The 13141-nt window shown below is 39.5% G+C and overlaps 1 protein-coding gene across 2 annotated transcripts in view; it reads right to left on the reverse strand.

The window, feature by feature from the left end:
* The window catches only part of WDFY3 (WD repeat and FYVE domain containing 3), a 261096-nt gene that overhangs the window by 148434 nt on the left and 99521 nt on the right, over window positions 1-13141 (reverse strand). For both annotated transcript variants that reach the window (XM_084627016.1, XM_084627015.1), the window contains 2 exons: window positions 11370-11837; window positions 9886-9987 (listed from right to left, as the gene is read on the reverse strand). In XM_084627016.1, coding sequence (XP_084483142.1) covers window positions 9886-9987; window positions 11370-11837 — 570 coding nt within the window. The remainder of the gene's footprint in view (window positions 1-9885; window positions 9988-11369; window positions 11838-13141) is intronic.

Below are 13141 nucleotides of genomic sequence, written 5' to 3' on the forward strand. Positions count from 1 at the left end.
GTTTGGGGACCAAGGGTGGGGGTGGGAGAAATGGGCGCTGAAGTAGGGATGATGTTTTCTATACTGTTGGTCACATCTTCACATTTGCTTGTTAGTGGGAGGGGGCTGACATGGAGCCGATGAATTGGTATGGCGACATTGATATCCTGGTCACGGATGTTGTTGTTCACATTGTCTATGACTTTCTGGAGTATACAGTGGGTAGCATGGATGTTGAGAAGGTTGGTATCTGTATGGTCTCTTCCTATTTGTAGGGTTTGCATACAGAGAGACCATAATGTCGCTCTCAAGTCCTTCATGGAGCGAAGCACATCATTGGTGTTACTGGCAAATAGTTTTATCATCATCAAAAGGGAGATCTTCTATGATATTCTGAACCTCACAAGGAAAAGAAGACTATGAAAGCCATGAAGCTCGATGCATCACGACTGCTGTAGCGGTGGACCTTGAGCTGTGTTAGCAACATCAAGTGGGCAACTTGTAGTGAGGTACGGGAGATGATTTGTCCGTCAGAGACTATGGTTTTAAACTGATGGTGTTGTTTTTTTTCCCCCCACTCTGGAATGTCATCAATAAAGTCCATGAGTTCCTCATAATTTCTGTGGTCATGTTTTGCCAGAACGGCCGCATAATTAGATATCCAGAATTGTAATGTGAATGAAGCCTACACTTTACAACCAAGCAGGTCCAGCCCTTTACTGTCTTTATCAGTTGGGGTAGATTTGGGAACTGTTCTTTGTTCTTTTGGTTAGCTACCTCTACTACCAATGAGTTTGGTGCTAGGTGAGTAAAAAGGAACTCAGACCCTTTGGAAGGAATAAAATATTTACAGTTAGCTCACTTACAGGTAGGTCTGGCAGTAGCCCGTGTCTGCCATATAGTTTTGGCAGGATCCATAATGGCTGGATTTATAGGTAAAGCAATCTTGGATGTGGAGGAAGGTTGCAGGATATCAGTCAACTCATGCTGGTTTTCAGAAAACTTCCTCCAGATTAATCCTCAACTCACTGGCGACTCTCTCGAATAGGTCTTGAAATTTTAAGAAATCATCCAACAGTGTTGGTGGTGAGGCAGTATAGCCTCATCCTGCGTGGATATGGGGTCCACAAGGGTTGGGGAAGCATGTGTAGCATGTTCATCAAAGTGTGGAGTAACAGCTTGTTGTTGTGTCTCATTCATAGCCATACGCACTGGTGGTGGGGGTGGCGAGGTGGCATTGCTCCTATTTTTGGCATCTTGGGGATCACAGTGGAATCACTTATATGGTGCTCATGGATCCCGTATTACCACTGACCGGGGAAAGGCATAGGTGGTGCCATCCATGGGTTTGTATACCAGAGAGGGAGGTCTTTGATGAACAAAGACCTAGATTTTCTGTGACAAGTGCTGATTTGGCTCTGTGACTGAGAGAACTGGTAGGGTGAAAAATCTCCCTGCACTATGGCTTCCTCATCACTAGAAAAGTGAGATACAGCCAGAGACAGGTGTCCGGACCGCATGCGAATGTCTGGAGAAAAATAGGTGTCAAGTAGAGGTAACTGTAGGTTAGGTGAACCAGGTCTGGTGAACCAATGAACTGTGGTGCCTGAGAGCCTGTGCGAGAGAAACCCTCTGTTAGGAGCGCTTGTGGCACCGGAGGGTCGTTCGGCATGGACGTTCTCTGCACCATAGCGCTCAATGCATTCGCTGAGGTCGGTGGTGCTGGGAAGGTAAGCGCAGCTGGGGTCTGTTGTGGCAAGGTCCTCTGTGCTGGCACAGTGTCCATTGGGGTGCCAGACGGTGCCATGAGAGAGGCAGGCAACTTGAAGCCTCGGCACCGGGAGCTTGCGCCGTCACCACAGCCAGAGGTGGGATTAGTGCGATGCCAGGGGAACCAGCACATGAAAGGTGCTGAGCCGAGAAAAGGTCTGCATAGAAGAAATAGACCTGCTCAGCAACCTTTTTGCTTGCATTGTTTCCCTTATGGGTAAGGGAGGCAGGTGTTTTCTTTTTTTGTCCTTTTTGGAGGTGGGAGGGCTGCGGTTCACTGAGGAGCCCGTACCTGGGTCAGAAGCAGGTCCGAGTGACTTCTGTCCAATAATCATTTTCAGGTGGAGTTCTCAATCTTTATGTGCCCTGGATTTTAATTTGGAACAATGGCACATTTTTGAGGAATGAGGGACTCCCCCAAGCATTTTATACACTGGGAGTGACCATATGAGATAGGGATGGCATCCCTGCATGTAGTGCACCGCTTAAATCCTGGGGAGCCAGGCATATTAGCGTCGGCTGGAGGCTGAGAGGAATAAGCAGGAACAAATTTTTTTTTTTTTTAAAAGGGATGAACTTATCCAGTAACTAAGTGCTAAAGTAAGGGAAAAAAGGACGTAGAATGGGTAAGAGAAAAAGTTTTAACAAGTCTGCTGTAGGTCCGACTCCGGCCGGGGACGGTAGAGAAGGAACTGAGGAGTTTGGCTGTGCACGCGCACTGTTAAGACAAGACTGGTATGTGAGGAAGGTTCCATGCAGGTGTGGCCGATATGGATACGGCTGTAAAAATCTCCAAACAATGGCGCAGGGGCGCACTGACACCTACCGTGGAGCACCCAGAGGGACACCTCTCCAAGAACCACCTTTGGTTCCCCTCGTAATACAATACATGTGTTGACAGAAGGCCACCTTCATAAGGCAGGCCAGAGTTGGGGAAAACTTCAACCTCATCTAATCTCCAACATCATTTTGGATTGCCTCTAGGTAGGGAATCCTAACAGTTGCTTTTTGTATTTTAAAAGCTCTCTTTTTTACTTTTGGGTCTGCCACACTTAGAGTGATGGACCAGAGCACACATACTGCACCAGCCCTGGTGACCGCCTGAGCAGTGGACAGTGCAGCTGTCCCCGGGGCCGCTCCAGCAGCAGCCGGCGTGGCTGTCCCTGGGGCCAGCTGCTCAGGCAGCCCTGGGGACAGCCACACCGACCTCTGCAGAAGTCACGGAAAGTCATGGAATCCCTGACATCTGCAACCTCCATGACAGACATGGAGCCCTAATGATGATTGTTTTATCACTGAAACAGACTGTCACCTTCAACAAGCAACAGCCTCTGGCAACCTGGTATGCCACCGGTCGAGAAATTGCTTTCTTAAGCTTTTGTTCTTCAAAAAACTGACTATTAAACCTAAGAAAAAATACAGTATATGTAATAACTTGAGATGATGTTAGGAACTTAGCAGGGGCCATACTGGAACTGATCAGTGGCACTTATTCTAATACTTTCAATAATGGCCTATGCCAGATGCTTAAAGTAAAACTCCCATAATGCACATGAATAACCATGAATAAACTAAGAGGGACAATTTTCTTCCTGACCCTCAAGGATGACTTGTTTAAGTACTGAAGCATGAGTATTAATAACCTTTGTAGCTAGGATAACAATTAGTTAACTCCAGATTACTTTCTTAATTAATGTATAAGAGTATAAACCTTCTTCTTTCTATCCATTTCCAATTTGTTCCCTCCAGCTCTATCTTATGTCTCTTGGATCTGATACTAATATTAATGGACATGGTAAAATGAGAGGCTGATTGGCCTTTGACACAGTCACAGAGCTAACGGCACCTCTCTCTCTTTTGTGGTCTCTGGATATGTCTATACAGCAATTAAAAACCAACAGCTAGCCTCTGCCAGCTGACTTTGGCTCATGGGGCTTGGGCAGTGGGACTGTTTCACTGCAGTGTAGGCTTCTGGTCTTGGGCTGCAGCCTGAGCTCTGTGACCCTCTCACCACACAGGGTTCTTGAGCCTGAGCACCAGCCTGAATTCGGAAGTCAGCTCTCCAATGAAACAACTCCACAGCCCGAGCCCCATGAGCCCAAGTCAGATGTCATGGGTCAGCCACGGGTTTTTACTTGCAGTGTAGACATACCCTCTGAGCACATTCCGTCAGGTGTCAGGCCTCGTGCCTTCACATATCCTGGGGTGGAATTTTGCAATTCTCCTACTTCTAGACCAGACCCTGGGCTACAGTATTTTATATGCACCATTCTGATCCTGCAGCTCCAACTAAGATCAGGCACCTAAGGGTCTTCCCTTCAGGAGTTGGTGACCAGGCAGCTTTCTTAAAATAAAAGTATGATTTTAGCAGTAGGAACAAAGCTTTGAGAGAAAATGAATTTTAAAAACTGGCTACATATATGTCATCCTACCTAAAGCCCTATCATCCTGTGATGGTGATCTAAGTAGGCCTACCTTTTAGAGACACCCCCAGCTGATGCTGTATCTCAGGCTGGTTCCCCTGAACTACCATCACATCTCTTTTGAGAGAGGGTGCCTTTCAAACCCTGATATAGTTCTTTGGTTCTTCTGTGTTCTCAGACTTTGACCCTTGTTGTCAAAAGCAGTCCACCTAGGCTTCCCAGGAAATCAAGCCAGAGTTCTCAGAGCCAACTGTTCCTGTTTTGTCCTTTAGCAGTCCTGTTTGTTGCGGGGTAACTTCTTGAGACACTTTTTCCATCCTCCTCATTTTTCAAGATTCATTCCTGTTCATTACCAATACAGTCACACAGAAAACACCCCTATCAAGCCCACCATAATATTAATAAATTATTACATACCAGCTAAAAATCCATCGGACACACCATTCATTATTATATACTTATACTATATCTCCTCTTAATCTCAAGTAATCCTGATTCTTTAAATCTCTCCTTGCATGGAAGCTCTCCATAACAAGTATTTTTTGTCACCCTTCTCTGGTTCTTTTCCATTTCTATTGTGCCTTTTCTGAGATAAAACAATCAAAACTGAATACAACATTCAAGGTAAAAGCGTATAATTAATTCATATAACACAACTGTAATATATCCTGTATTATTCTTGATAACCTCCTTAATAGAGCCTAACTTGCTTCTTTCATCCATCAAGTTGCTCAGCATGATTTTTTTTCCTCTTAAGAGTTACAACTTGTCAGTATGCTTGAGTAATCTAATTTTCTCTTCCAAAGTGTGCTGAGTCGCATTTGTCTGCTTTTAATTTTATCTGCTATTATATTTTCCAATTACCTACTGTAGTTTAATTAGTTTCTGGTGGAGTTCCTCACAATCTAGTCTTGTCATACTTAATTAATGTTAATAAACAGCAATTCTGGGCACCATACTAGACAACCTTGTCTTCCATATAATTGACCACCAAAAAACCTACAACAGACACTGGGATTTTCCAGTATTAACCTCTTTGCATGCTGACAAATAGGCCTACATTTACTACTTAGTTTCCTATGTCTTGATTTTATGTTCCACCTTACACTTTACCTTTTTCTTCACAGCCTCCTACTTTGCCTAAGTTACTATTTCTAAAACAATTTTCAGTGGATTCAAGGTTAGCAAGACCTATTTTACCCTTACAGTTATTTGGATGGAACAAAAGTCAGGAACTCAGATATACTAACTGCATTTCAGACACCTTGCTGAAACCATCACACATTATTCACACGAATGTGAGCAAGTGTTTCCCTTAAATTAATAAGGGAAAAATATCTGCTACATATACACAACATAATATTTTCAAATGATACTTAGTGTTCTAAATTGACAATAAAATTTTACATAAATTGTCTGACATTAATTCTGATGCTTAAGTTTTCAGTTTCCATTTTTTCTACCCCTAAAGAAACAATCTCAGTCATCCAAGTGTAAAATAGTACCTGTAACAACTTCTGACTAGCAACCACATTTTCACTTTTGCATATCTCCAAAATGGAAAAACAAAATTTTATCAAAACTTTCCAAAACAATACATTTATTTCTATACTTAGACTAAACAATGCAAGAGGTCAGCCTGATAAAGTAATTTTTAGAGAAAGCTATGAACACCTAAAAATACAGGCTCATAATGGAAATACTTTCTTAATCATAATTCAAATAAATCTGATTTGTAATCTGTAGAAAAACTGGTAGCCACCCAACACAACTCTCTGCCAAGATTTAATAGGAAGGTATTAATAAGATTTCCATTACTTTTACAAAGTGAACTTTAAAACACTTGAGTATATCACGCAATATCACATTAAAATGGAATTATCAAAACAAAGGAATTAACCATTCTGATGCATTACTCCAATTGTTTTTTAAAACACCTGTTTACTTGCTAATTTGCCACATTGAGTAATTCACAATATGTCTTCCAGACATGGTAATTAGCAAGGTTCTACTGTAACAGAGTTAGTGCTACAATATCAACTAAGGGGAAATGGGATTATTGTTTTGCACTACACAGTTTATGGAAGAAATTTTAATCTTGTAAATATATATTTTTTACACTGTATAGGGAATATCCAGTGTACTGAATTTAATTTTCTATTCCATAAGTTAGGGATAAATGTATGATTGGAAAAAAATCACAATTTAGTTATCAAGGTTATCTGATGTGAAACCAAAGACATATTCCATTCTGTACTTTGTCATTGTCATAAATATAAAGGGAAGGATAAACACCTTTAAAATCTCTTCTGGCCTGAAGAAATACCCTTTCACCTGTAAAGGGTTAAGAAGCTAGGATAACCTTGCTGGCACCTGACCAAAATGACCAATGAAGAGACAAGATACTTTCAAAGCTGGATGGGGGGAGAAACAAAGGTTCTCTCTGTCTGTGTGATGCTTTTGCCGGGAACAGAAAAGGAATGGAGTCTTAGACCTTAGTAAGTAATCTAGCTAGATATTCATTAGATGCTGTTTTGTTAAAATGGCTGATAAAATAATCTGTGCTGAATGGAATGTATATTCCTGTTTTTGTGTCTTCTTGTAACTTAAGGTTTTGCCTAGAGGGATTCTCTATGTTTTGAATCTGATTACTCTGTAAGGTATTTACCATCCTGATTTTACAGAGGTGATTCTTTTACTTTTTTTCTTCAATTAAAATTCTTCTTTTAAGAACCTGATTGCTTTTTCCTTGTTCTTAAGATCCAAGGGTTTGGGTCTGTGTTCACCTACACAAATTGGTGAGGATTTTTATCAAGCCTTCCCCAGGAAAGGGGGTGTAGGGTTTCGAGAGGGTTTTGGGGGGAAAGACGTTTCCAAGCGGGCTCTTTCCACGTTATATATTTCTTAGACGTTTGGTGGTGGCAGTGATAAAGTCCACGGGCAAAAGGTAAAATAGTTTGTACCTTGGGGAAGTTTTAACCTAAGCTGGTAAAATTAAGCTTAGGGGTTTTCATGCAGGTCCCCACATCTGTACCCTAGAGTTCAGAGTGGGGAAGAACCTTGACAGTCATCAACAAAATAATATACTCCAACTACAAACTGTTCTACATCGCTATGTAGTTTAAGCTTTCCTTTTACTAGCAACAAGTTGCAGGAATAAAACAGCCTGATAGTTACTGTCAAAAAGGTAATTTAGTGGGTAACTATTAGGAATGTTGTTGACAGGCTGCCAAGCAGAATTATGTCAGTTTGCATTTGGTGCAGGTGTGAAGTGATATCCACTGCAGAAACACGGTATGGTAGGTAACCTATTTTATAAGAAAAGGACAGAACATTAATACAGCATCAAACGAGATACTCATACCCTAACGGGGAGTGAAGTAAATTCACTTTGTTAAGGAAAACAGTATTTTTTTTTTTTAAATTTCAGACATTTATCACCTATATTCGTAACATTTATTGAGCACTTGAAACACTTCCATTTCAAGTAAGATACCACAAGCCACATTAAAGGTAAACAACATGGTGCAGTAATCATCCTTTATTTGGGTGGTTTTTTCATTTGTTTTGTATTTAACGGCACTGACTGTAGCTAGACACACATCAAAATTACAGAAGTCATCAATTTAAATACACAAGCACACATTCTTCAAGGTAAAATCCAGGGAAGCTTACACTTTCCTGCTTGTAGGCCAGAAGAAAGAAATCAAGTCAGGAAAAAATTAATTCTGCTTAAAAATCATTATGACAAGCACTGGAAATTTTTGAAGCTTTTAGGTAAGTTTCTATACATTTTTACAAGTTATTTCCTTGTAAATGTTGTGTTTATAACTTTTATTTTTATTTTATTGTTACTTAGTCTCCGCCAGTTTCAAATAAAACCTTTGATCTCTACTTCCCTTTTTTGCTTGTTATAAAGGATAGATCATTCCTTCAACAGTCATTCTTCCCACCCTAAGGCCTGACATCAGCTTTACCCCTCACACAGGCTTCCCATCCAAAGCCTATTGAAGTCAATTATTTCAAAGGGCAGGTGGTGTAGGTTACTTAAAACAGAAAGCGTGACATCCACAACCAGACAAAGCTAAAATACAGAAAATACTCATTGAATATTAAATATCACTGCAATTTCCAGGTTGTTCCCGTTCACTTGCAATTCATTCTTTCCCCCTACCCCTCAGGTACACTACAGGTTAGCAGCCAAACAATGTTTTATGAGCAACTGGTCTGCTTTCAAATTTATCTGTATTCAGAAAACCTAAATCAGAGACTGACCAATACACCCAGCTAAACTTTTTATACACAAAAGAATTCAGCTGCCTGTAAAAGGCTGCTGAACAAAGTACCATGACTGAAGGATTAACATAATGCTTTCATCTGACTGCAAACTGCTGTTAAACACAGAAGCTGAATTTCAGAAAGGAAAAGGAAACGAATAAGAAGTTACATTCTAGCAGTCCAGACAGTGTGCCACAACAGTGCTTTACCAACACAGCTGGGTTGTTCTCAAGCTTACTATAATTTAGAAAGTCAAATCAGGACCATTTTAACAGCTTCTAATTTCTCTTTGCTAAGTAAAAAAGCCCTAGATTCTTTGAAACAGAAGTGAGGGTTGAGGAAAAGAAATGGGCAGGATTTAAGACATTTTAAAGAGCTTTAGGTCTATATCTGCTAATTTCTGTAGTGTTTTTTTTTTTTTTTTCCAAAAATACATCAGCAAGAGGCAGGATTTAAAAGAGTTATCAGCTTCCTCTCCCTCTTATTTACATAGAGGGCACATATATGTAAATTAGATACATATTGAGGATGAAATACACAATGAACAACGAGGAGCCCGGTGGCACCTTAAAGACAAACAGATTTATTTATGCATAAGCTTTCATGGGGAAAAACACCACTTCTTCAGATGCATGGAATGTGAAGCTTCCACGCATCTGAAAAAGAAGTGGGGTTTTTTTTATGCCCAAATAAATCTGTCAGTCTTTAAGGTGCCACTGGACTCCTCGTTTTTGTGGCTACAGACTAACATGGCTACCCCTCTGATACACAATAAAGTAACTTACATTAAAAGGTGAGTTTAGAAATGGCCTAATTTTCAAAAATACACATGTAACTGAGCACACAACTGGTACATGAAAATTTGGAATAAGCTCAAGTAAATGGCAAGGTGTGTTTAGTCGACATCTATATATTCAGTTACTCGATTTGTGTGCATGTCCAGTGATTTCAGAAGCAAATAAGATATTCAGTAACGTGCTACTATTTTACAGTATAAACTATACATGTAGCTTATTTTTAGTAAAAAGTTGAATAGGTAAACCTAACCCTATAACTAAACGGACTGAAATTGTTCATAGTCCTTTCATTATATTGTTTTAACTGTATTATATAGATTTTTTACTCTTAAAAATATAACGGACACAAAGTAAAACTATGAGGTCACATTAAAGTATATTTTCAATTCCTGCAGCACACGACAGTCAATACATGACTCAGGTACAAGATCATCAGTAGACTTTGACCATAGAAACTGAATGTAATAACAAAGTGCTGTACTATTAATATGTTGTATTTCAAGGTCAAAAGCATTCTATTTGATGCAGACAATCTTACATTTAGCCCAATCAGTCAATACCACTCATTTAAATCATGTCTTTTAAGTATGCACTTCAGAGTCCACCATTATCATAATTGATGTAACTTCTATAATTACCTGCATTTGTGTTTGATCCTTGTAGTAGTACTGTCAAGGTCTCCATAACCAATAAAGCTAGCTGCTTTTGGTCCTCTAAAGAACTGTTGTTTCTTGAATCCCCTAGACAATAATATCAAAAGTTCATTGCACTGAAAACAACAAAGCTGATATTTTTTAAAGATTAAAAAATAAAGTTTTGTTCCTTTCACCAATCCCATTTTTTTTTTTTTTGATTCCACACAAAAACCATCCTCTAACAAACTTGTAAACCACATTAAGGACATATCCACACACACACTCAGGAAAGTTGTGACAAATTAACTTAAGGTGTGAAGTTAAAATACATTAAACCCATCTGTAGATGTTCTCATTCAGAAGTAAAATTGCCTTAGTTTCTTTTAGCTTAATCCACAGGGCATGCACACTGGAATTTAATGTGCTTTAACTTCACACCTTTAGTTAAGTCACCTTAACTTTCCTCAGGGCTTATCCAAACAAATATTTAGTTCGCAGCAAGATGGGGTGTGAATCTACCCTGCACAAGCGTAGAACTCTTAAGAACTGAAGTGTTTTTCAGTGGGAGCTGCAGGCTCAGGACTTCATCTAGTAGGCCACCACCATGCACATTAACAAAACTCTACAACATGGTGTAAGGCAGATTTTTTCATCAAGTATTTGATTATGAACTATTGCTGGTTACTTAGTGTGGTCTGAGCAGTTTAAAAAGGTTTATCATGATATCAGATGCTGAGATGCCACAGGCAACAGATGCATAAAATTCATTAGACATGTCATAGGCTGAATGGAGACAAGCAAAATATAGTTTCAGCCAGAAAACACAATCAAGTTACCATAAACTGTTACATGGCACAGGTGAGAGGTGTTCAATACCTGAGATGGATGAAGAGATTTGTTTGTGTGTTTATAGCAATATAGCCCCACAAAGCTTGAAAGGGCTCTGCAAACATGGACCCTTACTCTCCCATGGAGAAAAAGTGAATCACTGGGACTTCATGCAAGAATAAAGGTCTGTGCTTCAAGAGTACTTTACTAGGTTAGATCCACATTGTAAACTACTGCGATAACTGGGATGAAAGCCAATATATAATCAATATATAATTATACAGATGGCATTTCCCACTTGTTAATTTTTGCCGTGTACTAGAATAACTTAAAAATGTTACATTAAATATGTTTTTTTTAAAGTAGAAAACTCCAGCTATTATATATTTTTAATAAATACTTCGCACTTATATAGTACCTTTCATTAGAGGACCTTAAAGCACTTTCTAAAGGTGGATAAACATTACCATAATTTTACATAAGAAAACAAGCACAGAGAGTTTAAGTGAGCTTCGTAACATCACATAGTAATTCATTGGCAGTGCTGAGAACAGAACCCAGGTGGCCCAACTAACCAGAACTAGCCCCTGCTACCCAACACTAGTCTCCTTAACCATCCAAAAACATGTACATAAACAAAAACAAAGCAAACACTCTACCTTGATCATTGAGAGCCTGAGTGGGATCTTTCAAAAGGGCTGCATATTTGTGCAAAAGGTTTACCATCACTTCCAGAAGCCCCACCTCCCTGAAGACATCCTTAAAGATGTAGTCATGACGGGTGAACTTAAGAAGTGTTTTCATTGCAATGATGCTACACTGGTAAGAGGTGCTGGACTTTAAGAGGATGCTGACACTAATCAGTTCTTTACAAGGAATATAATTCAAGCTGAAGACAATAAACTCCAGCATCTCAAAGTATTTGGTCTGCACTTCTGGAAGTTTGGAAATTTTCTCTGCAAACTGGGACAAGGTGTGCTGTGATTCCAAGATGAAGTAGTTGGCATTGTCCGCTATGTAAATATTTGTAATGGCATCCAGAATAATTTGTGCAAGATAGTTAGTTTTTGCTTTCAAAAATGCATTCTGAAGGACGGAGAAAGCTTGAATATTCCTCACACTATGACCTACAATAGGAAACAAGGGGGAAAAACAGAATTCTTTATACTCATTTGCATTATGGGAGAAGTATGAATTAAACAAACAATTTGTTCTCTGTAGCCCAACAAGTAGAAACAAATTCTACTAATATGGATTTTTCAAAAAGCAAGAACACACTAAGACATCCTTTAAAGGAACTTATTTCACAATTCTACTTATTTCACAATTCTGAATGGAAAGATCTATTATTTATTGTTGCTTAAGATGGCATCTCTTTTTGAAAATAAACTTTGGCATGTGTAACAACTTAAAGATATAGTATTTTAAATGATCAAAGGGTAAATGAACATGAAAAAATCTAAATGCAATTTAAGCAATTAAAAATCTGAACGGGTAATAGTTGAGGTAGGAAATTTACTTCTTTGAAAAGCACTGTTTGATCCATAATGGAAAACTTTGCACCAACTCAGACTGAGATTGGAACGATATGCAGCAGCTCCCCCTCACCAACAACCACCCAATAACATCACAAGTAGTAATGTCAGTCAAAACAAAAAAGTGTTGACCAAATTAAAGCTCAGTAACATGCACATTCTTTTAACTTCCCCCACCTCGGAACAGTTTGGAAGTCACTTGTGGAACAAAGAGAGTTAGACCATATTTCAGGACCAGGGGGTTTGGCATTACATTCATGGGTGGGCTACAGATGCTGCCAGCCAGTGGTGGCCCTCCTTTAGGAAGGCTATTCTTGCTCGATTCCCAGAGATTCTTTCAAGAGCTGGGATTGGATGGCCAACAAAATGCCCTCCTTTAAAGTAAGAGCAACAGACAGAGAGCGTCCTCTTTTAATCCGCTCTTTCCTGCTGCAAAAAATCTATTTCCTTCTACTTTTTTTTCCTTTGTGGTTATTGTCGCAGAGGGCCATAAGTTGGCATGGGGTTATTTGCTGTATGGCTGGTTAAGAGGGGATGTGGAATTAATAGTCATAAGCCGATCACAGGCACTTTTGGCCTTCGACGCAATTGTGCTGTTCGCATTGTGCAAACACCTTGAGCTTTGAACTGACGGTACAGGCACTTGGTACAATTAACTTGTTTTCGATTCATATTATCTCAGTGTTGGGAGCTGGTCCTGGCAACATGGGTTAGACTTCCCTCAGTGGTGACAGAATTATAGTGTTTGGTGAGACCAACCACAAACAAGCTAAGGTTTTGTCGACATGGGGAAATTCTGTGGCACAATTATATGTCTGTAGTTTCATGAATCCTTGAGCATATGCACATATGCAGAATACGTACATGGACAATCACTTGCAGAAAAACAGGATAGT

This window comes from Lepidochelys olivacea (assembly GCF_965140295.1).
Source record: "Lepidochelys olivacea isolate rLepOli2 genome assembly, chromosome: 4".
In the NCBI taxonomy this organism is placed as follows: Eukaryota; Metazoa; Chordata; order Testudines; family Cheloniidae; genus Lepidochelys; species Lepidochelys olivacea.